The sequence below is a fragment of the Corvus cornix genome, chromosome 4 (genome assembly GCF_000738735.6).
Source record: "Corvus cornix cornix isolate S_Up_H32 chromosome 4, ASM73873v5, whole genome shotgun sequence".
NCBI classification, from domain to species: Eukaryota; Metazoa; Chordata; class Aves; order Passeriformes; family Corvidae; genus Corvus; species Corvus cornix.
The window spans coordinates 58,109,052-58,136,499 of NC_046334.1; the positions used below are offsets into that span (position 1 = coordinate 58,109,052).

General features: G+C 37.5%; 1 protein-coding gene across 19 annotated transcripts in view; it reads left to right on the top strand.

Annotated features, from left to right (window-relative positions):
• PROM1 (prominin 1) overlaps positions 1-27,448 on the top strand; it is a 65,188-nt gene that overhangs the window by 30,898 nt on the left and 6,842 nt on the right. For 7 of the 19 annotated variants that reach the window (XR_005601710.1, XM_039550618.1, XM_039550626.1 and 4 more), the window contains 20 exons: positions 5,009-5,129; positions 7,839-7,902; positions 10,271-10,360; positions 11,023-11,046; positions 11,689-11,906; positions 12,935-13,009; positions 14,260-14,323; positions 14,901-14,909; positions 16,106-16,265; positions 18,235-18,387; positions 19,229-19,352; positions 19,757-19,860; positions 20,297-20,381; positions 21,619-21,765; positions 22,037-22,108; positions 24,467-24,559; positions 25,258-25,284; positions 25,618-25,671; positions 27,150-27,230; positions 27,318-27,386. Coding sequence is in view for 18 of the 19 variants with exons in the window: in XM_039550618.1 (XP_039406552.1) it covers positions 5,009-5,129; positions 7,839-7,902; positions 10,271-10,360; positions 11,023-11,046; positions 11,689-11,906; positions 12,935-13,009; positions 14,260-14,323; positions 14,901-14,909; positions 16,106-16,265; positions 18,235-18,387; positions 19,229-19,352; positions 19,757-19,860; positions 20,297-20,381; positions 21,619-21,765; positions 22,037-22,108; positions 24,467-24,559; positions 25,258-25,284; positions 25,618-25,671; positions 27,150-27,230; positions 27,318-27,386 (1,834 nt within the window). In the remaining variant the exon portion in view is untranslated. The remainder of the gene's footprint in view (positions 1-5,008; positions 5,130-7,838; positions 7,903-10,270; positions 10,361-11,022; positions 11,047-11,688; positions 11,907-12,934; positions 13,010-14,259; positions 14,324-14,900; positions 14,910-16,105; positions 16,266-18,234; positions 18,388-19,228; positions 19,353-19,756; positions 19,861-20,296; positions 20,382-21,618; positions 21,766-22,036; positions 22,109-24,466; positions 24,560-25,257; positions 25,285-25,617; positions 25,672-27,149; positions 27,231-27,317; positions 27,387-27,448) is intronic. The other 12 variants (XM_039550631.1, XM_039550633.1, XM_039550634.1 and 9 more) reach the window with 9 other exon arrangements.

Genomic DNA, 27,448 nt, shown 5'->3' on the forward strand with positions numbered 1-27,448 from the left:
TATCAGATGCTTACCCTAAGGCAGAGGTTGGCCTGAGATCACTCTGCAGGTTGAGTGGAGATGATGTCATATGACTCCCTGGTTAAGTCTCTAATGCTGTGAGTGATGTGCGTGGCAAGATAGAACTTTACAGGGCTAAAATTATTGATCCCAGACTGACTGAGGGCTCAAATCTCCAGTATGCCACTGTACAAAGGGAGATTTTCCTGCCCTTCCTGGATCTTCTTTCACAAGGGAGGAGAAGATGCCATGCCTGGATCTATTTAAGCCCATGTCAGGTTGCTCACTGCTGTGCTGTAACACAAAAGGATAGTCTTACTGGCAGCTATTTCCCCACAAAAAATACTGGAGGAAGCCTGAGGTTTGCTTAAAACTGTTTCTACATGTCTTGTACTGTACTCAAAAAGCCTCCTTGTGGATTTACCTGCTTTCCCCCAAAGTTCCTATGCAGTTTCAGCTTAGGTGGAAGGTTTACCTGCAGTTCTTCCCAAAATCACACTTCTCAAGGACTGTGCCAGAGCTGAATACATAAGCTGTGACAATAACCAAAAGAGTTTAGTCCTGTGCGAGTAAAATATTTATGGCTACTTGCAGACAGAGCCAAAAGAACGAAAACTTGAATGATGTCCACCAATACAGGGTTACACTGAGATGTGCAATGAAATTACTAAGGCGGGTCCTGTCATTGTTTGGGTATAATTTCAAGTTCATGCAGCACAGGAGGCCACCTTTGGGAGTAGGTCTCCCAAACCCCTGCCAAGTGACTGGAATGTCACAGACTCCTTCACCCAGAGCTGTGCTGCTTCAGAAGATGCATTTAGCAAGGCTGGCATCCCTCAGAGTACTGTGAACCCACGCCTCTGCCAGCAGAGCTTTGCTTTACAGGCACTCCTGTGGAATGTACATGTAGACAGCTGCTGGAGGGACTGGTAAGGATTTCTAAGGGGATTTCTAAGGACTTCTTTAGGATTACCATCTAAGTGTATGTTCTCCATCTTTTCTCTCTCTATTGCAGTGCCAGACATTCTGGGATTCTCTCATTGAGCCTTTTTTTTTCCTTTTTCTTTATTTTTCTAATTTTTTTTTTCAGTCCTTGATACAGAGAAATGGTTCCAAACTGTCTTTCCTTGGCTGGGAAAGACAGGTTAAATGCACAGTGGAGAGTATTAGTAGGGGAAAGACTCTGATTGTAGAGCTTGCAATAGACTGTGTATCTAGGCAACAGCTCTAGAAAACTCTAGTAACATGGGGATGGTTTTTCTTGTGTGTCAGGATGCAGGTTCACACCGACGTATATATGCTGTTAATGTAGATTTTGGAATATTTCAGCTAGTAGATTTTAATTACGATGAACATTTCTTCTCACTTTACCACTGATGTAGTGCTCTGGTAATTAGAATGAGGTTTTAGACTCAGCTTACTGGAATGATGTGTAAAGGAAATGTGAGTTTGGGGTTTTTGCTTTCAATTAAAAAAAAAAACTCATCCAGATCTGCTTTCTGCAGGTGGGGCTTAAGGTGAGAAGTATGCTTTCCTCACGGAGGGGTATAAGAAAGAAGTCAGAAAACCTGTGATTACATATGCAGTTGTTTATCTTAATAGGCCTTTAGGGTGTCATTTTCTGTTTGAAATACTTCTTTATAGATTGAGTCAAAAATGCAGTGGTTTTGGTAGTTCACAGCTTTTATATATAAACGTTTTCTTACAAAGTAAGGTTCTATTGCTAAATAGCAGGGGATGTAGAAATAGCCTATCAAATACATAGCTAAGCAGATTTGATATTCCAGACTTATAATGGAAACAATTATATGCTTTTCTTCAAATGTTAACTGAAAGTTTAGGGACAGAGGCTTGCTATGACATCTTACTTGCTAGTCATCTGCAAGCTTAGGCAAACATGTTTTCTCTGGGAAAGAAATGTAATTTCATTGGTTCTGTACATTATAAAGGCAAGGGAGGAATGTTTGATTTTTAAGAAAGTATATATTGCAATACCAAATTTTCTGGTAATAGAAAATGTCCTGGCTATTGAATAGAAGAACACGTAGTCAGTTTTCTGTGCCTCCAAGAGGGCTTGTGTTATAACCTCTTTCTTGAGGTGATGGATATTAGGGAAAGCCAACTCTGGAGGAACAGAATGGTGTTTGGCATCTTGGCAAGTGCCATCAGGCTTCACATTTGTCCTCTTGGCTTTGTAGGATTGGTAATACATGTTGTTCAGAACCTGGAAATCAACATTATCTGAAAGAATTGGTGGAAAAGTTGAAACAGAAATCTCTATCCCATTATCTTCTTAAATTCATTATCTGGTAGCGAGGAAGGGGGTATTCTTTTAATATGTGAATCAGCTCAGGGTTTCTATTCTGTGACTTGAAATTTTTTGCGAGCTCAGCTAAAGGGAAAGCTTGGGTTCCCCCCACAACTGGTTTAGTAACATTTATATCCATCTGTGAAACCTGACAGGAATCTTGAGTGTGGAATATTGGACTCCTGAAGAATTGTTTTAACAATTTGCTTAACCTGTTAAAGAAAAGGCATGTCCTTCTTATTCTGCTGTACGACTTTCTCCTCATAGCAGCTTGTTGAATGTTGGCTCAAGGCTCAGTTACATAATAAATAGGTTTTTCCTCTCATGTTGTGTATTTGTTTAGTTACATCCTGAGTATAGTCACAATTGTTCTGAGTACCTTGGCTGCTTGAAGTATCTCCACTATCTTGTTTCCTCCCACTCCTTCCATTTAGGATGCTGAAGAGAAAGATGGTTGTGCTGAGCTCTTACAAAGTACTGTTTTGTTAGCTTCCAGTTGACCTTTCTGATCTCTGAGCATAACATTGAAAGGACATAAAAACGCTCTCTGTCTAAAGAAGGAGGATGTGGTTATTAGCTCTGAGCCTCAGCAATATACAAATGTTTGCTTTTCCTGACAGCTTGAGATAGTTTGTCTTCTAATTAACAAAGAAAAGCTAGAAGAGTTTTGGTAGTAATTGCCATCACAGTAGAGTGAAAAGAAATAATATATTGCCTATGTCCAAAATTAAACTACTTGCTATGCTTGTCATAGAATTATAGAATGGTTTGAACTGAAGGTTACTCAGTTCCTTGGTATTTAGGCATTCTCAGTTCTCGTTCCTCGGGAGGTAGCTGATAATAGGGGCTGCTTGAGTGTTGGTCATAGTAGAAATAAAACTATGCCATTTGCTGTAGGTTAAGTAGGAGGATATATCTGTGTGTCCCTTTGTTCCATAGTGACTTCAAGGGAGGTTAATTAGTAGTCAGTTTTGAAGATATAGCTGTGAAATTTTGGGTAGAAAAGCAACCTCTTTATGTCAAACTCTGTCATCCTGTCATGCATATTTTTGTATATTGAGAAAAATGTTAGTAAAGGAATCCTAATAGACCCGACCTGTAGCATGTAGTCTTGCCATCTCTCCCTGTAACCTGCTTTAAAATTAGACTTTTCCTTCAGAGACTATTTTTTAGAGCAACAAATTCTTGTACTTGAGACCAGTTTTACCAGGAGAACAAGCCTTTACATTGTTTGGAAAAGCTAAAGTAGGAAAAGCAAAATAAAGATGAAGGTTTAGTTTTGAGAGGAGCATCATAAATCAGGGTGTTTGCTTCTGTCTTGCCAGGATACACAAGTAATGTTATTTTAGGTTGGCTCTCCATCATTTCATTTATGTGGCTGTATTATGGCTTCCTTTGAATGAATATTCTTTGGAGCAAGAGTTATACTTATCATGTATCTTTTTCCCCATAGACAGCCTGGTTTAGGTTTTCCTTAAGTCTTATTTAACAATACTAGTATCTAAGTCTTCTTGACACCCCAACTTAGGAAATCTGATAGTCAGGCAGGAGTAAGGTACCATTTGTGTTAGTGATTCCCTTCTCCTGTGTTTGGATGTCCATAATGGCCTTTCAGGGTACTGCCTCTCTAGTATTGAGCTGGTGAATTGCAATACAAAGTACGAGACTGAACAAATGTGCCAACCAGAAATTGCCTGTAAAGCACCTGACTGCGGCCTCAAGGCAGTGTCCGCCCTTGAGGGATAAATCCTGCCTGTGGTGACTGGATCTCAGATTTCTACTGGTTAAATCGCAGAGTTAGGGCTTAGCCCATCAGATGGGTTTGTAGTCAGCCTGATTTTCAGGCTATTACCACTCTGGTGGTTACTCTTGTCTTTTCTGGTACTTGTCTGCAAGGTTAGCTGTTGTGAATGTGAGATGTTTAAGAACAAAATTCATCCTTCTCTTTAAGTCTGTTTTACACCAAATCTAAACAAAAAGGTAAGGTTCATGTATGATAAGAGAGCTTTGAAGTCTCTTATGGGACCTTTAATTGTCTTTTTACTTACTGTTTGTGCAGATCTGTCGTGCCATAATGAGAACTTTATGGTAAGGGGTGATCAAATACAAAATAATCATCATTAGTGCTGACAGGAAGTCTAGCTCACTTTCCACCTTTTGTTTCAGTAGCAGGAAATGCTTATTACTTTAGCATTAATAGGGACTGCTTGTGTGCTTTTGAAAGATCCATGAAGTTACGTAAATAAATTGTGTTATTATGAATAAATCTTGCTGAAGTTATCAAATGAAAAATACTGCTTTTCACAGTTAACTTAGAAGCATTTGTCAAGGTTAATGATACTTGTAAAAGAGCCTAATGTTTCTAAGTCTCATACAATTTACCTAGGCTATACACATTTTCTGACAGTACCCATGCAAATGGATTAGTAGCTGTACATTAATAACTTCAGAAGACTTGGGGTAAACATCACTTTTCCTTTGTTTTTTTTGAATTAGTAGTACAATATTGGCCCTTCTGGCTTAGTCTGCCTCATGGTGTATGTGAGAGCCTGTACTAAGAAAAAGAGAATGTGTAGATTTCTGGAGACCTTTCTTTCTTCTGATAATGTTGAAGTTTTTCTGGCTATAATTTTTTGATTCTGTTTTATGTTAGAATGTGCACTTACATTAACAAATATCTGTTATGTATGTTTTTTGTAGTGTTGGAGTGCTCTGTGCATATGCTGCCAACCAGCATTTAACTAACCAAGTCCGAGGAGCAAAGAAACTGGTTAACAGTAATTTTAAAGATCTGAAAATTTTCCTTAACGACACTCCAGCGGTAAAGAATTTTTCTTTATGGGGAATGAGGGTGGGAGGGAAGAGGTGTAAATAAGAAATATTGCAGAAAATTATTCTTTCTTTCTGTTTAATATAAATCACACCTAGAGCATTTTGTTTATTCTTTGTGTGTCGGTCTCACTAAGTAAAATAAATGGTGCAAGGTAAGATGTTTTCATACAGCAGTAAGTGCTTGGGAGTTACCCTGATGGATCAGCATTCCTTGAACAACTTCAGAGCTGTAATTTGGTACTGTGCTGCTGTGATGCTTGTAGGCCCTTTTCCTCCTGCTGAACTAGTGTAGATCACAAGCAGAAGATAAATAATTTGGAAAAATAAGGTTTTGAAAGGGGAACATAAAAAAAAATGAATTACATGAAAACTTGGATTCCTTGTTGCTCTTTCCTGTTTCCTTTTATTTTGGGCATACTTCTGTGTGCTCTGGGACAGAGCCACAATAACTTATTTGCCAGGAATATTTTTGACTGTTTTTTGTAAACCTGAGTCACACTGTACTGAACAGGAAAGATTCTTTTCTTTCAAATTTTCCTTAAGAGTCCCATAAACAGTCCTCTGCATATCTTGTTTTGTGTTTGGGGGAAAAAAAAAAAAAGAAATGCTAGTTAGGAAGATTTGTAGACAATGTGCAATTTCAATTCTTAGTGAATTTGTAGGGGGACAAAAAGTTCTGACAGTTCCATTACCTTGACTTTCATTAGTTTTAATTATTTGAATTTAATTTTATTAATCTGTTTTAGTTTCACATGACTGATAAATTAACAATAGATGGAATCCATGCAGTTATGTGGAATCCACAAGTGTAGTAGCATCTCAGTCACAGTAACTCTGGCTGCTTTTCTGCTAACCAGGGCTGTGTGAGAACAGGAAACATCTGGGGGATACCATAAAATGTTTTCCTATCTGGAGTTGTTCCCCAAACTTGTTTGCGCGTGGTGTTGTGCCAGATGGGTGATGGAGGTGTATGGCAAGAAGTGGAGGTCATGCCAATAATCCCTCTTGAAGCAGAGGGCTTTTGGTCAGTCTGGAGCTGATGCTGGGGTCAATTCAGTCATATCAGAGAACACCAGAGTCCCCTTGACAGTGTGCTGGGTGCTGACAATCAGGAACATCAGAAGAGAAAATCTGTTATGTAGAAGTAACCACCTTAATAGAGAAAAAAGCGGACAATAGCTAAAATGTTAATAAAACCACTGAATGACTAAATTTAAAAGTGTCAGGACTTGAATACTTTTGCCAGAGGTTAGTCAAAGTCTCACTAAGTAGTTTTTTAGTTTCAGCGTGGAATTAGTACCTTTTCTTTTTTAGACATGGTGCTGATGCAGTCATCAACTGTATCTCCTGAGTCATTTTGCCAGACAAGGTGCATGAGTATCATATATACACACACATTTGTAAGAATTTCTTGAAAGGAGAAGAATTTCAATTTTTTGAAGAAAGTTCTAGTATCCCACTAATAGGCTATAAAGCTCTGAAGTTCAAACTGATGTCCTTGACTCACTGGTATGAGGTGTGTACAGCATGTAAGAGGATTTGAAAAAGAAGTCCTGTGTTAAGAGTTCATGTTACAGGAGATTTAGAGACCCTGAGTATTGAGCTATAACACTATTAGTTATACAGAATCGCCTTTTGTCTGTGACATTGTTGGAGACAATGCTAAACCTGTAGCCCTGCAAAATTTTAGTCCTTTGGTTAACCTAGGTAGACCAAAAAAATAAATAAGCAAAAATATACCTACAGCCTTCTTAGAAAGAAACTCACGTTTTTTCTCCTGTTTTAGAAAAAGGGGTCCACTTCATACTTTGTAATTTAATTAGATTCACTGGTGTATGATCAATAGGTTGTTTTGAGGGTGGATTTTTTGCCTTCTTTTCTTTATTTCACAGAAAGTTTGAGACTGCAAGCCAGCTACACTTTGGTACACATTTGAATCATGCTTAAAATTGGAAATCCATATGTCCAAGCATGTTAACCTTTACATCACTTTTAACTCAGCTGGGGTAAAATTCATAGTGCATTATTTTAACCAAGCAGAAATCAATAAGGTTATTTAATGTCTTTTCAAAATTAGTATAGATTTCCACTTGGGATTGTTTTTTATTAGCCTTTTCTCCAAACCCAGGATTTGGTGGTAACTGAGTTGCTGGTTTATATTGTTATGGTGTCTCGGTAGAGCTCAAGGCCAAATCCACTTGGGAGTAAGGAAAACCATTTGTATTAAGACAGAGCAGCTGACTCCTTTCCACAAGAGAAGCTCTGAGAGGCTGCCCAAATACAAATCAGTCTGGTTGGTGAATTGTTTCAAAATTGCCACCACATCAATGCCGTGTCTTTCCATGAAGGAGGAACTAATGCCACGAGAAAATCAAGTAACAGAGTTGAAGACATGGAAAACCTTCTTGGCCTGACTGACTTGAAGCATTCATAAGGCCGCAGTTCCTGCTACTTAATATTTTTGAGCTGAATCATTTGCCACAGAGATATTCCAATTAAGTAGATGTCCCATTTAGACACTTTTTTTAATGTGCAGTTCTACTAAGCAAATAAAATACTTAGTTGAAAACAGAAGGCCAGTGTTTGGAGAGGTTGCACAAATATTTTGATTGTTTCAAAGTGACAATTTGACACATTGAAAAGCATTACTTCTTTTTTCAATTCTTTTAATAGTTTTTTTTAATCATCTTCTTCTCAGCAAATTGACTACTTGGTGAGCCAGTACAACACTACTAAGGATAAAGCACTCTCTGACCTAAATAGTAAGTACTTTTATTTAAAGGGGGTTAGCAATGTGTATTTAAAAGCTTCAGTAAGATGAGGTAATTAGCTCATAGTGCAAAGCAAAACTTTATTTATGAGAATACAGTTTTCAAATGGAAGTGCTATTCTCGGTGGTAAGTGAGACTAAAATCCTTTTCACATACAGTGTCTCAGAGATGGTATAATGTGTAGTATTTCCCAAAATAAATGTATTTTATTGAATTATTATGCAATAATCCAGGCTAATATTTTATTTTCCTTTTAATTGGTCAGTAATCACTAATACTTAAAGCATTGGTTGAAATATTTTTCCTCAGTTTTTAAATTGGAGCCAAATATCAAGGAACAGAGCTACTAGCAGTTGTGGTAGTTCCAGTGAGAGAGATCTCTGTGTATTTTTCTTGTTCTACCTTTGTCCTCTGTTTAGCTAGGAGTTGAGGTATAAGCTTATCTTCTTTCTAAAGCTGCTTAATGTATTTGCCATTTCAGAATGAGCAGCTGAAGAGCAGGAGATAAAACTTGTAGTAGAACTGCTGCACTTTCCCCTTCAGCACAGTTACAGTATGAGGCATCACTTTTAAAGCTCTCAGTAAACAAAAACAACCAGAAAACGCATTTCTTTTTTTTTAAATCTAAGATTCACTTTCCAAAATTCCCAATAGAATGGGCTGGCCATAGTCAGTACACATTATGATTCAAGGTGCATTGTTAGCAGTTGGTAATAAATGTATACAGGTTTGCATTGATGAAATGAGGGATTGTTTCTGGGCTCAAACTGTGCAACTGTGGCATTGTGCCACTTAAAATAAATTGAATTCTATGCCCATAATCTCTGCTTCTGTGTAGGTTTAAAATGTATTTTAAAGGTAGTTTTCAATGCAGCCAACTTGGCATACCCAAAGGTTAATGTGTCTTATCTGTGTGAGGCTTTATTGCACACTGAATATGCTTGTGAAAGTAGTAGTAGCAGTAGTTAAGTAGTCTTCCTACTTAGTTCTCAGGAGGAACAGTCTGGTCTAAAAAAATAGATGTAATCTTTAACTCTGTGATAACAATAACAATAATAATAAAAAATTGATATTTGCATTTCAAGTATTAGCTTGAACCTTCTTAGCCACTCCAAATGGAAATTTCAAATTAAATGTTTATATGTTCTCAAGGCCAATTTATGATGTTAGTTAACAGAACCTAGGGGGATCTGTTATGAGAGTAATCAACAAATAAAGATAGCTTTTATTTTCTTGAAATACCAGGTTTAAGTGTGTGACACCTGGGGTGCTTTTTCTAAGGGATTTTCTAAGGATTTTTTTTCTAAGGGAATCAACAGTAGCAGAAACCTCTAGAGAACTGTAGATGAGTTCAGTTTGCCCACCCTAAGGAAATGCTGAAAAGTGTTTTCTGCTTGGTAAAAATTCTCATCCCAAGCCAGACATGATAGTGCTGACAGTAAGGGATGCTTTTGTACCATGCAATATTCCCATCTCATCAAAAGGAAAACAACTGAAAAATCAGTTTACTGTGATCTGAAAATGGAGAGGACCCAGTGATCACCTAAAGGATGCGTCACATAAAAATGTTTCAGCCAAATCTGCTCAGTGTTTCTCTGTTGCTTTGCTGAACTAAGGTTTATTTCTGTTTGTGGGCAGTGAGACTGGAGGGTTTGGAGGCAGGGGTAGCTGTGTCTGTGAGTATCTGTGCTGGATGGACTGCATGAGGGTGCAGGGGCTGGGGATGTGGGCTTAACATGCTCAAGGGATTTCAGCAGAGCTAACTGGCAGGTCTGGCTTGTGGGTGACCTTGATGTTGCTGGATACACGAGGAACAGGAGAAGGGAAAAGAACCCATTCTTTAGTTTCTCTTGCGCTACGAAAACACAGTGTATAGTGAAAGAGTATGGCACAAAATTCCTGTCCAGATGCTGGACCTCTTTAAGATAAATTGTGGAAAAATCCTATTCCCAAAAAAGTAGTAAATGTAGTGAAATATATATTGTGGAGTTTGTTGAAACTCTTGTGTGTCTTTACCTGCGTGGTCAAGTGTTGCTGAATATTTTCCACCATATTTTGATTTACTACTTTCATTTATAGGCCTATAGCTAGCTAAAGCAGAACTGCATCCCTGCATTACCTTCTGTCACTTTAAGTTCTGACTGTCAGGCCTTAGAAAAATTTCAATAATATATGTATATTTATATATGTATATTTCTTCATATGTGTATATATATATGAAATTGTATGTATAAACATACATATATGTATGTATACAGTATATGTATTTGTTAAGTAAGAGTCTGACAGCATGTAGTTTGAGACAGTCTAAATTGAACCATGTATAATGTGGGGGTTTTTTTATCTCTCCATACTACAGATGTTGGACCTGTGCTTGGAACCAGAGTTCAAGAACAGCTGGGAAAAGAAGTACGTCCTGCACTCGATGCAGCTCTGACAATGGCAGGAGGTAAAGGTGTACATGTTGTTGTATAACGTTCTGTTGCCATGGTAAAACAGGCGCAGCATGGAATAGCTTTATGCATGAGTCAACTTACCATTTTTCTACATGCCTTGATGTTTCTTTGAAACTGAGGATTTCAGACATCTTAAGATTCATAAATACCTTTAAAAACTAAATCAAAATTTACATGCTATTGTTGATACTTAGTTTTGGCAGTCATTGAAAAGAGATGAAATTTGAATTTCCTGCTCCAGGTTGCTGTCCCTTTCTGTTGAATAATAAGGGATGCTAGGAAAACTGTCCTTTCAGAGCTACGTAATTACTGTAGCCATAACTATTTACAGATTAGTTTTCGACAGGTCAGGGATTTTCTTCTGTACACTGCCAAGATTATTACAAGGCTGCTAACCAGCATTTCTTCATTGTATCTTTGAGTTTGGCATTACTCATTCTTAGTTCTCTCTCCCTTTGAAGAAAATATTCCTTTACTATTTTTCCATTTAAGGCTTCTTTTTTCAGGAATCAGGTACAGCTTACAGAGCAAAGGGAACACACCCATGAACTTGAGTCACTTTGGTTTTGGTTTTTTTTTTCACCCATGAATTCCTTCTCATTCACTTGTCATCGTTCTCCTTTTTTTTGCTTTATTTCTCTTATTTGTCTTGAAGTCAAAGTGGAAAGGGCTATCAAAGGTAAAAACCATGATAAAACCTTGTGTGGTGTGAAGTGCACTTTATTTTAGTAACTTTGTGTATTTTTAGTAGTGTCTGTGTGGTTCTTCGTCTACTAAACACCTGTTCAGTGTTTGGGGTACATTTCATTTCCTTTTGTTTGTTTGGTGTGATTGGGACAGAATCTAAAGCCAGATGCTCATTAATGCTTGCCTGATGCAACATGATCTCCTTACCTTTCATCCTGCAGCTATATGATTTAGGAGTTGAATTATAAGCAAAATACTGAAAATCCAATTTGATGGATATGGGCTTTTAGTTTCTAATGACCAAATGTTAAAGTTCTTTACTGAAACTGCTGAGGAAGGAGAGATGGGGAAAGGGTAGAAAAGTAGGAAGTGGATGAAATCTCAATAAAAGTAACAACCTGAGCACATTAATTCTTTGTAGGAAAGCACAAGTGATGTGTTCTTATGTGCAATAAAACACATGTAATAAAGTACATATTCTGTGCTAGAGGGTTTTTCTGGGAGGGAGGCAGTAATTAAATCAGTATTGTTAAGAAGATCGTATCATTTATGCATATACCCTTTCTCTTCATATGTGTATCTCTAGGCTGCTTTCTAACAAAAGCATTTTTTAAAAAATTTCATATCCTTGTAGCCATCAGAGAAACGAAGGAAGCTCTGGAAAATGTGAGTGTCTCTGTAGAGGTTTTGCAGGAGGGAACAGAGAGACTTCATGCCAACTTGACAGATGTTAAAATGCACCTAAGCAACACCCTCAGTGACTCTGCATGCAATGCAGCTCAGGCTGCTTCAACTTGCAATATCATCAGGAATTCATTAAGTCAACTGAACATCAACGCCAATTTTAGTGGGGTAAGATCTTTTAATAATATTTTTCGGACTCTTAGAATGTGATTGCCTTGAATAAGCCCATTAGTATTTCTGCAACTCAGTGGCTTGGTATGTGCTGTCACTTCTGAGATAAGTGACCTTCCCTTTTTCTGTGTTTCTGGGTAATTCCAGTCACTGTTTTCATCTTCTGTGTAGAAAAGGATAAAATGTGTGTGTCTTGGGGTGACTAAATTTGTTCCGGTTTGGCCAAATTTAGAAATACATCCTCTGAGAGGAGGCAGGTTACAGCCACACACAGGAAAACGATAATGATGCTAAATAATAAAACCTCTCGCTCTGCTGAGAGAAACCTGGGAAAATTTCAGAGTCCTTCCGTAGATGTCTCTCTCCCCCTCCTTGGAGCTGGGACGATGTGGTGGACCCACCTCGAGGGCCAAGGCCTTGGTGGAAAATCCTCCCGATATATTCTGATGTTGAAACAGTCCAGCAGAGAAAAAAAAAAAGGAAATAACAAATTCCCAGGAAAACAAAAATTCAGCTCTCTGTCTCTCTCCAGAGAAAGAAAAAGGAGCTGAAAAAACTGACGAAAAGCAAACGGGGTACTTTTCCCCACTCTCGCTCTGCTGCCGCAGCTGAACACAGAGCCATCGCTATCTCTGTGTCCTTGAAAACATGAAAACAAACTGCTTAGAAAGTTCCCTCGGTTTTGTCTCTCCCTGCTCTCAGGCTCGGTTTAAAGGCACAGAAAGGCACAAAATTAATTTCTGGACATGGGGCAGCGATAGGGGATATACATCACAAAGTCACCCCAAGACAGTGTGTCAAGCAGCTATGTTAAAGTGCTGCTCTGCGCAGTGAAATAACCTGCTCTCCCAAAAACACTGAGGGTTGGGCTTTGCTTTTGTACGGCAAAGGTTTCATGAATGTTTTAGGAAGATTCTACTACAGATCACTCTAGTTTCTTTACCCTTTCTCCTAACTTTGAAATATTTACTGAATTAGCAAAACTGCTACTTCGATGTGATTTAGGCATGCTTTTTCCTTCCTAGTTGCCGGGCGTGAACTCACAGCTTGCAAAGGTCAATGATGTCCTTAAAATAGACCTTTCTAGTCTAGTTCAAAAGGTACGTTTCTTGACAGATTTTTAAACTGTTAATTAATAAACTGCGCTATGTGTATCACTTGTTTCCCCTTAGTTTCTCAGGCAGAATTCTTTTGTTGCCACCTCAGCCTGCTTCTTGGTGGATATCTCTCATTGTTTGGCCAAGATTTAGCACTTGAAAGTATGAATGTAGTGCATTGTAGCTCCAGGATACTACAGATCTAAAATGTATTGTCAGTTGTCTGCTTTAAAGAACAGTCCTTAAAAAATGAAAAGGCAGACACGTGGATCCGGTAGTATGCTCTCTACTTTTTGGTTCAAGCTAAAGAAATAAAAAAATCCATGATCTCCTGTATTTTTATTGTATTGATTATTGTATTTTATTGATAAAATTATACTTCTGTATAGTTTTATTGTATTCCAGCTATTTGAAATATTTATTTCAAATTCTTTATGCACATATTTAACATTAAATCTGGTGTAATGGACCAAGTGTAATTGCTATTAGTATTTTTGCAAGACTTTCCAAATAGCACTGTGATTTTCACCTAGAAAAAGAATGGCTTAGTTTGAGCAGTTGAAAAATCTAGGAATCTGAAAACATGTGCTGGGAATAGAAAGCACTTTCTGAAACCAAAGGCTGTGTGTCGGGGTTGAGATGCCTTCCTGCTTCTGAAGTGATCAGGCTTGCAGGGAGTAAGGCTTAAAGCATCCACTGCAATGGCTTCTCCTTTCTGTCCAAATGAGCTACTGAGCTTGGCCCCCATGGTGTGGACCCCTTCTTTCCCCTTCTCACTGAAGAAGGCATTGAAATATCTTTAGAGGCAGTTGGATTTCATTGTTTGTAATATGCATTTCATGTTTGGAAGGCACAGACTTGCAAACAGGTGTTGGGCTGGTACAGAGTAACTCCTTTCACTTTAACTCCTTTCACTTAGTGAATCTTCATATGTATGTTCTGGCTTTTAGATGAGATAGATCTGGCAGGCAACAAAATTTGAGATGATTGTGACTCATTCATATGTATTTAAATATAGATTTTTTTTTTTTCCAAAGAATATTCTGGAGACAAAACTGAATCTGAAATATGCTTAGAGTTCCTATTTTACTTTCACCTTTTCTAATATGCAGTAATAAAACCATATTTTTCTTAGTATTACCATATACATTTTAGTGTATGTGTACTTTTGATCCTTGAATAAAGGGAAAAAAAACCTGCAAACAATTTGTCACTGAGAAACATGCCATATTTTTTTTACCTTTTATTCCCAGGGTTATGCAGCATTTAATGATACTCCAGACTTGGTGGTGAATCAAACCAGGAACATTTTATCGGGTGAGGACAAACTATCTTTTCACTTTATTTAATGTTTTTATTTTCTTTTATTGGTAATATTTCCTTGGCTAAATATCATTAAAAATGGAAATGTAGAACTTAATTTTCTTTTAAAATTTGGTGCTAGAGGAAAACAAAAATGTAGAAAGCAGCTGTGTCTTGGTGAGGACCCTAAATTAAATCTAAAAATAGACCATATGGTATTTTATGGAGGAGTTTTATCTGTTAGGTTTTTTACTGCTGAAGTAATGAGAAATCCTGTGATCCTCACTTTACACTGATGCTTTATTTGGTTGAAAAACTAATTTTCCTTGACTGATGCGTTTGTGACATATTTAGGAGTGTGATGTTAGAAAAGCTGAACCCCCCTGCTGCTGTATTAAAATGCAGTGGATGGTGAAGTGGAAGTCAAAATATGCCTTAAGGATAACTTAAATGGCTGTCTCAGTTGTTTTGTTACTCGGGCTTTACACTTTTTGCTCTTTGACTGTACCTGTGTGGTAGTACAGCGTATGTATACTAACCTGTTTTAATTTTTGTTCTTGCACTGTGGACCTGTTCTGCATTATATAAGCAGCTGTTCCTTGTAAGTTTTTCTGGCTTGTTTTTTTTTCTTCCTCTCCTGGGCACAGTAAAGCACAGTATAGATATCAGCATAGTGTACTGTGTGAAGTTGCCTGTAATGAGCTGGTTTTCTAGAACTGAATTAGGAAATTACACTTTGAATTAGGAAAACTAGAGCAGATTTACTCATTTTCCATATCTGAGATGTGTAAACACAGACAAAACATCTTAATTTATCTTTTTGTAAATTATTGGGGCATTGCTTATATAAAAACTGAGTTTGAGTTACAAAACCGAGTAAAATAAATAGGTTTACTAGAAAAAAATTGCATTTATCTGTTAAACTAATTGCATTTAACTTCTAAAACAACTGTGATTTGTTACCTGGTTGGATTTGAGGGGTAATCATCAAAACAGACAAAAACTTGTCCAGTTGTTTTTTGAGAAAGAAGGAAGTGTTGCCCACTACAAACTGACAGCCTGCAGTTATGCATCCTGCTCTTTCAAGTATGTTTCCAGTTAAAAGAAGGGAAGAGTATAGAGAAACTCCATTTTACACATTGACAATATGTATAATAAGTGAATTAATCGTATCTTTGTATATCTAAATAGTGTCTATCTAAACTGTAAGTAGAGGGGGTAGCATGATTGGTCATAATCTGCGGGCAAAATGGCTTAATGGATTGTTACCTCAGGAGTGTTGCTAACTAACTGGAATGAGTTCATTAAGTAATCTCTTTTAATAGAATTGAAAATAACTAGTATAGATTCTCAATATAGACAGTCCAATTTCTTTCAGAGTGTTGTATTCCCAAGGCATGGAATTTGAATAGATTTTGTTCTTCACCTTTATAAACTTAGTGGCTAATTGTCTTGTTCAGTGTTGCCATTTGCAATATTGCATGAAAAGCAAGATTTAAGTTGGGTAGATAAAAAGTGACACATTCATTACAATGAGAGGAAAGAGGAAGAACTCTGGCTCAACATCTGCATCTTTCATCGTTAAGCTGAATGCTAAAAACAAAGTGTGCATTTTGAAATGCCATTGTGCTACTTCAAAGCTTGATGCTTTTGTTGCCTGCTTGTGTCTTTCTTACATTTGTCTTCATGGCTTGTTTGTTACATGTGGCAAATGGCTTAATAGCATTTTATAATGCATACACGGAATGTAAATTTCCTCTATGGATCTGTAACAGTGAAATATGTTTGTTCTTTTAGATATCAAAAGTGTGCTGGAATCCATTGGTTCAAATATTACTACCTTCACAAAAATGCTCCCTGTTCAGAAGATTATAGCAGATTTGATGGTGTATCTTACACAGAGTGAGGCATATGTTCAAGATTATTTTCCAGTCATGGAGCAGTACGATTTCTACAGGTATGTACAAGAAATAACGCAGGACTGAGGCGCTACCCACTGTTAATACTTCATAATATTTTACTGTTCTGAAAAGGCAAGTAAACTATTAATGATGAACACAGTGAAGAAAAGTTGCTATAAAGCAGTTGTTTGGTACTGGCATTTTGGTAAAAGCCAAAAATGCAGCTAATCAATATCTGGGTTCTGTTTCACCACAGAGCAGGAGGTAGTTTCTACTCTGTAGACCTTCGGGTCTTTTTCAGGAACGATAGATACAGGTAGATGTCAAAGACGTAACACCCAAAGGAACTGATTGTTTCATAATGCCAGGGTAACCTTTTATCTAGGTCTTGTTTTCATTGAGTTGCTGGCAAATCGTGAGGGTGTAGGACCAGAGAGGCCTTAAAGCCCATCTGTTGTTACTGCACCTTTTGTACTGCAGAGGAGGAGTAGCAGGGATTCCGCTTCACACCTTGTAAATCTTTGTGCACCTGTGCTTGCCCCTACTGGTGTAGTACTTGTCTTTGTGGTTGATTGCACCTTGAGAAAAACATACTCTTTGAGACTTTTGTGTCTCTTATAGTTGAGTAACCTCATGTTTTGAAGTGTAAAGCTTTTCATTTCATACCATCTATCTTTGTCCAGTTTAGTCATTTTGGTCCTCAAGTTCATCAAATTCTCCCTACATTTTGTTTGATACTTGAGTTGACTTTATAATCAATACTTGCTTCTGTGTTTGTGTCATAATCAGTTCCACTGCTGCAGAATGTGTGTTGCTGGCTTTAATGCTGTGATAAATGAAAGTGAACAGAAGACTGAACCTTTAGAAACTTGCTTAGAATCTTACCTGTAGCCCATTTCTTATCTGACAGTTTTTGTGGTGAGCCTTAATTTGACAAATTTATTGATATTTTCTTTGAAACTCATACTGCATTTAATCAAATAAACATGTTGTTTTATTCTGCTACAGAGAACATTATCTCATTTACATGGCATGTAAATGCTGGTTTTGTCAAACCTAACCTAACAGTACTTCAAGTACAAATGAAACCAATAAGCCTGTAGTTGTTCAAATTACTTTCTATCCATTCCTTTCTTAATTACAAGTGCATTATATGTAGTTCTTAATAAGTCTCCTTTTATAAATATGCCTGTCAGCATTCATGTTTTCCTTCTTATTGGCTGTGCTTGTTCATTATAATATTTCTTTTACAGATTTTTCTCTACAAAAGTACAGGGAAGAGAAAAGGGAACTTAAAAAATAAAAGCTGGAAGAAGTGACAACAGAAGGGAAAAAGAAGTGCAGAGGGAATTGGGAGAGGATGAAAGGATAGATATGTAATGTGTGAATAGATGGATATTCTCCAGCTACCTGGACAGATTGAACTGTTATGTGATGTAATTAATAAAAATGAAAGTTCATTTCCTGTCCAAGATTTTTCTCCTGATGAAGTTCCATTAACTGTTTCATACACTGATAGCAGTCCAGCACAAACACATAAAGCCTAGGTTTTTACAACCTTAAATATAATTATTTACAATTACAAGTCTGACACGGTGTGCAAAATGTTAGTAAGCCTCACAGTAAGAGCAACTGTGTACTTCATGACCAATGGCCAGTCCACATGCATAAATTTTTCCATTGATTGTTGAATTACCGTTTGAACATCTGCTTCCTCTGAGTAATTGTGTGCTCCACGTGGAGCACTTTGACACTTCAGCACAGTCCACCTGCAGTAACTGGGGTTGGGAACACCTTGTTCCTGTGGCGTTTGTTCCCCAGTCCTTCAGTAGCAGCTGACTGCGATCCGGCAGTGACTGTGGGCTGGCCCAGAATACACGCTAGTGTAGCAAATTATTCTTCTCTCTGCTGACACAGAACCACAAGTGGGACATTTGGGAATAGAGTATTGCATGATGTCTCCTGAAGGTCTCCAGCATGTTCTTTGTGTGAAAATAACCAAGACCTTTATGTTTTATTCCTTAGGTGGCTGGGTTGTCTCATTCTGTGCTGCATGGTGGTCCTGATTCTGGTCTTTTACTATCTTGGATTGCTATGTGGCACCTGTGGTTATGATAAACATGCTTCTCCAACAACCAGAGGCTGTATCTCCAACACTGGAGGAAACTTTCTTATGGCGTAAGTTTCACTTACCGGTGAAAAAGGGAATAAAGGCACCTGTAGGAGGTTGGTTTGGTTGAGTTTTTGAAGGACACAGATATGAAAAGAATTTGGTTTGTTACATAGGTATATCTGCAGAGAAAAAATAGAAATAAATATTGATTTCACATGCTTACACTGAGGGACTTGGGGATTTGGGGTTGTTCTTTCATTGAGGATCACGGCTGAAGGATAAAACCTTTGAATCTACCATTGTAAGGTGAGTGCTGTGGCTAATGAATTTCTGTGCAAGCCTCTTTGGAATCTGTAAAAACGGGGACAGACAATAGAATATATTAGGGGAAATCCAAAACTTTTTAGTAGACTTGAACATTTGGTCAAAATTTTAAGAAAAGCCATGCAAGGAGACAAAAGCATTTGACCTTCTGAGGGCGTTTCTGGATGTTTGGGGTTGAAAAGTGCCTTGTAGTGGTTTAATGTAGTTTCTGCTGAGTGCAGGGGAAGATAACATATGAAAGTCTAAAATTTTTTTGAGAGCACAAGGCTAGATAGTTGAGTTTAAAAAAGAAAATTGTATGGTTTTGTGGCCCTTAAATGTAATTCCTCAAACAGTTTGCATGCCCAATGCTAATGTGAGGTTTCAAATGCATTTTAGCTGAAGACTTTACAGGTCTGAAACATTTAAGATGTTTCACAGGGCAAGAACGTATTTGAAACAGAGCAATTTCAACCATCAATCAGTTTTCATATCTGTTATAGCTGCTAACTGTTGGCTTCACTATTGCCCCAAGTATGTATATATATGTGTACGTATATGTATACACACTGTGTTCTTATAAAGCAAAAACTTCTTTTTCAGTGGTGTTGGATTCAGTTTTCTTTTCTCCTGGGTGCTGATGGTTGTAGTGGTGCTCACTTTTGTCACAGGTGGAAATGTAGAAAAATTGGTCTGTGAGCCCTTTGAAGATAAAAATTTATTCAAGGTGAGATTATTCATGTTATTAAACAATTAATAGAATCCCCATGAGTCCCAGTGGTCGTGTCAGTTCTTTATGGCATGTCGTTTCTATAGGACGCTTAGAGTGAGTTTGGATCTGGTTTTACTTCCTCCTTACAAACCAAATAGAGACATTCATCCTTTCTTGGTTTAATTTACTTTGCATGCCTGTCTTCTTTTGGAGACAGATTTTTCTGATTCAGTTGTTCCTTGGTAATGGAGAGGTTTAATATTTGTTTTCTGCACCAGAGAGTTTGAATTCACTGTTTTGCTTGTATTTTCCTTAGTGGGTGATAAGCTTATATGTGGTTATGTGTCAAAAGACCACATATGAATAAATACTTAAGGAAACTTGGAATTATAGTAACATTATTGAATTTTGTCTTCTAGGTTTTGGATACACCTTACTTACTAAATCAGCACTGGAAAAACTATCTTGCTGGCATCATCTTTAAAAATCCAAATGTTAACTTGACTTTTGAAAAAGTGTACAGGTATTAGAGTTATGATTAAGATGTAATTCAGTTCATATTTAACTCTTTTTTATTCCATTCAATTTACACATACTGGTTTTATGGTATCTTTTATGCTTCATATTTCAGGCACATCCAAAATTTACACATGTTCCAAAAGACATTCTGATTTTCTAGTGATTCACAAGCAAAAGCAATTTGTTCCTGTATATGAGTTATTAGAGACAGTCAGCATAGTACTGTATGACAATACAGTCAAGCTATTTGATAAAATACTTTGCATCTTTCAGAAACTGTTAATCACTTCTCTTATTGACTGAGCTTCAAAAAATATAATCAGTATTTTTTTTTCTAAAGGACTGATTTTCTTAGAATAAGAAAACATTGTTAATCATTCTGTTAATACTTGATCCTCAAGGTGTTTTTTAGGCTGATCTGTGTATTTGTATTTTTTCAGTGATTGCAAGGAAAACAAAGGAATTTATACTTCCCTTCACCTAGAGCATTTGTTTAATATCAATGAGCTTTTAAATATTAGTATGGTAAGTAAAGAAACTATGAGTGAGTGCATGATTCTGAAGGATATTGGCTCTTAAAACACCATATAGCACGTCGTGGTTTTACAGGATTTTGATTTTTATTCACAAAACATCCTGCAGGGAGGCAAGAGCTGTTCAAGCTAATCTGAAAGAAGGAATTCTACTTACAAATGAAGTACTTTTACTAGTCTCAGTGGGCCATGGAAGATTTTCTGATGTGCTTTTTTTATGTGCTGATAATAACGGGTTTTTTTAACTTTGAAACTTGCATGGAGGGTTGAAGTCTGTTTTCCAAAGGCTGCTTATGGTGTTCAGTGACGGTTTTCTTTTTATATAAATGCCTGTATTGGTGTCTTCTCCTCTGATTCCAGTCAGATTTATGTTGATCCAGGATATGATATACCTTGGTTCTAGAAATTCTGGTGTTGGTTGGAAGTAGTTGGGATAAAATAGTCTTTTCAGTTAAGCTGTAATGATATATGACTACACTGTCATTACAGAACTGTACTAATTTTGGGGTTGCCTTTAATACCTGTCTTCATTACAGCAACCCCCTGGGGATACGTGTTCCATTCTGCCAGGCATTATACCCACCTAATAGATATAGTGCCTGCCCCAGATAATATATGATGGAAATGAACAAGGAAGATTCACTAAGAGGGAAAATTATTTTGAGTTTTCACGATGGACTAATGGAGGAGGCTGCAAAGGAAGTCAGATTTTCAGACTCCTCAGCTATAGCTCTGCAGCCTCTGTGGGTAACATAGTTTGGGTGCAGTGCAGGAGGAGTTCAGGTAACATTAACCAATCACGTTTAGTCACCACTAAAGGTATTTAGAGGAGTGTCTGTCCTGGCCACAACTGAGATACTGACTTCTCTAGATTTCCTTACTTAGGGCCAGGGGTAGAACTTTATATTCTTAAAGGATAACCTTTCCTGGAGAGATGTTAGTTAAAACAGAATGGAAGGCAAGTAATCCATTGGTATGAAAGATGCAAAGGCTGGTTAGAACATGGAGTGGCTAAGTACTGTGGATACTGCAGGGAAGGGAAGAACATTACCACCAACATTACCTAGTGGATTCTGTTGAACTTAATTACACTGACGTGAGCAAAAATCAGTGTGTGCTTCTTCATGGAAATGAGGAGTCAGCAAAAGCAGGATGCTTTGGGCAGGGGCTATAGCAGAATCTGTGCTGGTTGCAAGCTACTTTTGTACTTTCTTTTGTTTCTCTCTCAGTATACAGAAGATGTAGCACTTAGAATTGAACACATTCAGATAAACCTCAGCAAAATCATTCTGCTGGATGAAATTGGGAAGGAGAATCTTCTGAATTTCAGCTCTTCAGGAATAGATGGGATAGACTTCTCAGCATATTTGACAGAGGTGAGACTGTAGTCAACTAGAGACATGACTGGGACAAAATATAAAGTAAAATGTTTGTTTACCAGCAGGCAAAACAGCAAAATCTGCTTTAGTGTGAAACATCATGTTTTGGAGGATCATAAAAATTGGGAAAAAAGCACTTGAGAAATTAAGGTCAATATATATATAAAAAAATAAAGAGTAGACAGAGTAGGTGGTGTAGTTAAGTGCAAACTGTCTGTAAATGCAATAACAACATACTCCGTTTCTTACTGCTCACATCTTGTTTCAGATCAATAAAAGTGTTACCAAGGTTGATCTTCTCTCATTTGCTAATGATTTAGAAGCAAGAGCAGACCAGCTGGTAAGTTCAATTCAGCAATATAATACATAAAATATATCACTTATATACCATGTAAGCATAATAACATGGCAAGGTAGACTTTATATGAGAGAGTTTTTGTACTTCAAACGTTGAGATACATGGTATAATGTCATGTAAGGAAAAACACTGAAGAACAGTGTAGCATATGAGCTGTATTTTAAATGTTGCTTTAAATTGGTTTTTGTATCCTCTTGTACATTTTCTGCTTTGAAAGTGTATTTTCCTAAATTCCACTCTTTGCTTGAGAAATGAGGGGAATGCTTCATTTCAGTATTTCCTATTATGGTCTTTACATTTTAGAGTCCCATTTGGAAGAAAAATTGGCTAGCTCATGATGAAAAAGATTATTTGAATTAATTTTTTTTCAGTTAGTGAGCAGAAGATTTTGCAATTAACACCAAAATTAATACTGTGGCAGCTTGTAAGGACTTTAATGAGAACTGGAGCCCTATTGTGGAGGGAGAATGCACAGAGGAAACTGTCTCCTCTGAAGGGCTTTTTGAATGCCAGGACAGTGGTCAGAGGGTTTTGCTACAACATTGCCCCCAAATGAATCTGCAAGTGGCACAGATCCGTGTTAACAGATGGTGACTGTTCAGTTATCTGATTGTTATGTGTGTCAGGATCAGGCCATACTCACTTTTCAGAATGAGGGTCATGGTCTGGACGCTGGCCCAAGACAGATTCCTCCACTGCGATGCAACAGGAAGAGTTACGTTGCACATGTGCTACAATTGCTTGGATCGCTGGGGGACACAGCAGAGTGAGACCACATTGTTTGGAATGTATGAGATATCCATTCCTCAAGTGGAGGAGGGCACCAGGCTCCTGGTGTGTTCGCTCCACCTCTTGCATAATTTGATCATACTTGTTGCTGGGTTTTTTTGTTTGGTTAGGGTTTTTTTCCTGTCACACCTGCACTCATATTAAGGTTAGACAGCTTGTGGGTTTAAGTGAGAGCTGGGGTTCTTCAAACATAGTTCCATAAAGGAAAGTGTATTGTGCTGGTAGGTTGCTTTCACTATTTTTTGTAGAAGAAACTTAAGAAAGCATCAGAATTGAGAATAGATCAGACAGAGTAATTTTTTCATATAAAAGACAAATAATTGTGTATATAAGTAAATGTGTTCACTGTTACAGTGTATGTTTTTGTTTCTTCCTTGTGATGCTATTTAGTGTAATCATTAAAATGTCTAAAAAAAAAACCCAATAATATATGTAATGCAAAAGTTAGATTGTTAAAAAAATGGTACTGGTTTCCAAGGATATTTTATAATTTCACTTTCTTACTAGTGATAGCTCTTAGAACCATCAATTAAAAAATAAACTAAAAACTTATGGAATTAATCAATTTTGGGTGTCTAGTTTGCATCTTTTGGCACCTTACAAAAAATTGAATGTAGCTTTTTAGACTGGAAGAAGCAAATGGAATAAAACTTGGATCAAACCAAGGGGTCAAGGTATGGAGGGGGGAGCAATACCACCAACATGTGGTGTTAGGTAAATGAATTCACCTTGTCAGTAAAGGACATGAAGCTTCCCGAAACTGCACAAGTGACTCAGCTTAGTGCTTACATGAACACTTCACAGGAAGCAAATACATCTCTGAGCACTGAGGTCTGCTATTATTACGTATCCAAAATGGAGTTAGCAGTGTGTATTCAGTGTGTATGCAGGGAGCCAAATGGTTTTGCCACCAAAAGGAAATGGAAAATAAACTTATATCTGAGAGTAAAACCAAGTTTTATAGGATTTGGCAATGGGCATGAGCTCCAGACAGGCATTTGGACTTGAAAATCAGAGCAGAAACTCTTATCTTCTGATTGAAAGGTGGGAGCCGCAAAAATAGGAAATACCCTTCACAGGTGTCCTTCCAAGTGACTGCTGAAAAATACTTGAAATTCTGTATCCTTCAGAAAGCAGAGGGTGCCTCAGGGTGATGTCCACATTTCCAAAACTGGGAGATGCTTGTCCCAGCTGGGGTGTAGTGCTGCAGGGTTCTTGCAGTGAGGTTTGGCTTGTAGTGAGTGTGAGGGGGATGTGCTCATTCTTCTGTATTTAAAATGACTTAGTGCACCATGTGAAAATTCTCTTCAGTTAAATCTGTCCTGATAATGTTAAAGTCAGAAAAGCAAGGTAATATATCTGGTTTGGTTGCTGAGTTTTGAATTATTAATACAGTGACTTGTTTCCCCTCCTTGTGTTGAGGAATTCCATTTGCCATATCCCATTTTTAGCATGAGCTGTTCTGGAGTGGGTGTGTAACTTTCATTGTTTTTGCTATGTTGGAAAGCTTTGAGGTTACTGAACAATACTGCATAATTGCATTTTTTGCAGCCAAAAGGAGCACTGGAAAATGCCTTAAAAGGACACGCAAACAACATTCGAATGATTCATAACCAGCAAGTCGTTCCACTGGAGCAAGCTATGGTAAAACATAAAAGCAATGCTGAAACATACTTGTAGAAAATACAAACCTCTAAGGTTAGAAAGCTGAACTGCTGTAAGCGCAGATTGTGTCAATGAAGAGTAATCTGGCTAAAGTATGTGTTTAATAAATAATTTTCCTATTTAAAATGCTGCTGTTTTATAATGCTGTCTAAAATACTGGCCTTTTTCTTTCTCTTTTTTTCTATAGCTGTTTGTGATTATATATGAATAGAAGAAAAAAGCAGGGGAGAACTTTACAAAACTCTAACCCTAAAACCCCCTAAACCACTAATTCTTTTTTTTTTGCTTGTTACTGGTCTTCAGTAATAAAAGCCATTATCACTTTGACAATTTATTTCTTGGAGCTAGCAGTTACCTAACAGTATTAAAATTGGAAACTCCTGAGAGTATATGAAGAGCCAAAGTCTTTTTTATTGATGCTATGAAAGATGTGAAAGAGCTGCTTCTGCCTGATTTTGACACAGACTGCATAGTATCAAGCTGTGACTCTCCTACATGTTAGGTGTTGCTTTTTTCTCTACGTAACGTGAAGAATTTTCGTTTATCCTAGCATCTGATATAGTGTGTCTGCCCCACTTATAGAAAAATACTAGGTCTTCTGGTCCACTCTGATTCTGTGCTGTTCTTTCCTAATTAACTCCTAATTATTCTCATCTCTTTTTTCTTTTACAAAACTGACTGTCAAGAAATATGTTAAAGCTAGGGTAAGTGCTTTTTCCCTTCAGAAATTGCACAATATAGAATCCTCTGAACACTTGGGTCTGAGTTTAACTGTTCTGTCTTGCCTCCAACTAACTCTTCTTAGTTTGTTACATCTAACTTCAGTTAAATCAGTGCTGTTGGTGGAGTACTGATTCAATGATTAAACCCACAATGCAATTTTAATGCAGCTGTTGCTACTGTTGTATATAGTGTGATACGTAGTATTAATAACAAAATAATCTATAGAAGATCAAAGCATGAATATAAGCTTGAAACAGGTGGGCTCTTACCTGTAGTAATGACTTGAAGCTTTTTTTCTCCCTCCTTTCCAATAGAGCACTTTAAATCAGAGCATTAGGTTACTGAAGAGGACATCATCTGAACTTATGGTAAGCTTTTCTTTCTGACAATAGGAACATTTTTGTGTTTTAAATCCTTCTACTGCATATGCAGAGCATATATTTTCAGTACCATTTTCTTCTATTTCTCGCTGTTCTGTTACTGCAAGAGATTGTAAGGCCTTGAGGAACTAACAAGGATTTAGATCTTTCTTCCGCGTAAAAAGAAAAATAAGAAGAATATTTGGGATGTTTTTGGGAGTATAAATTGTAAACTGAATTGTCAGGTGATAAAATAGGCTTCAGTACCATTCTATATAGTGTGTTACTCATTTTCCTCAGAATGTAGGGGTTTTTTTCTAGAATCCTCAGAATGTAGGGGTTTTTTTCTGGAATCCTTGAAAGCAAAACTTGGGGAGAACAACCACAAAACACAGTGCAAAAGTACAGCTGATCAAAGAGAGCTTTGTGATTCACATCCGTAACCACCTTTTGTTCTGTGCCCAGCTCCCACTGTGGTCTGTTTCTTTAGGTTGTACTCGCTATGTTCCTGCTTCTGCACCATCAGCCTTGCTCTGGGATCCTGGATCTGCATAGAGGCTTTTCCAGGGCTACCCATGTTTCCTCTCTAAGTAGTGCCTGCACCACAGTGAGACCAGCTGGCTTCGCTCTGCCAGAGAGTGAGCAACAGGATGGTTAATTCCCTGGAAGCAAAGCTTTCTGTTGCCACCAGCCTGCCTTGGCTCTGGTAGCAAGAATCCAGCCACACTAGTGGTATAGTCAGAGTCTTAACAGCTTTATGGGCCAACCTACCTCACGGCTTCCCATTACAGTTTTCACCCATCCACAGCAGCACAGCAGCTAGGTATGTGTTAGAATCTGTGATTTGAAACTGGATGAGGAGGGAAGAAGCCATGAAGTAAAGTGTTGTTAAGAAAGGGATGATGTTTGACTCCAAAGTATATTTAAGAAATATCTGTACATTTTCAGGCTCTGTGTACACCATCCTTTGTGTGTGTTCTGTGAGAGAATTTATGGGGTTGTACATATATTGAAAAAACATCTCAGTCCTTCAGGATATTGATTAGGGGTGTATTCTGGCTGTGCAGAGTCCTATTTCAGTCATCAAGAGTTGTTGTGATAGTATAAGGCCCACTGTTTTCCTCCTGTGCACTATGTGTGTCTGTAGTGTATATATAGACATTGATTTAAGTATTTCTACATTTACGGGAAGGAAAGAGAGTGGAAGATAAAACCAAACCTCATATATAAATTTATTTTGTAGGATCTGGGAAAACATACCAGTACGTAACCACTGATACATCTTTTTTCAGTAATGACAGAATATTGAGATGATCATGAATCCTTAGGCAAGCTCCTGTTCTGTCTGGAATTGCATTTTTTGTCAAGTTTTGACAAGACAGTGGCACTGGTTTATCAAGAGAATAGGTTCCTGGCAGTGGCTGTAAAGCCATTGCAACAGCCTGAGGGGCATTTGTTTATATTAAACACCATCTTTTCCTCTCCAGGTTAAGGTGAAAAATGTCATTAGTGCTGTTAATGCTGCCCAGAATCTCATAAATAACAACGCTTCTCAAGTTATTGTCCAGGTAAGCTCTACTTGATCAAAGTATGTTAATTTATGATGTCATGGAGATAGAGATTAACTTGCTTTTGTTCTCTTTTATTTGTCCTAGGAGACAAAAGAGTACATGGATACCATAATTGGCTACTTTGAGCAATACATTGAGTGGGTCAAGGAGTCGGTAAGGTGCATTTACTTCACTGAGAGAAGCTATGTTTAAAAAAAATAAGAAAGCTAACCAGT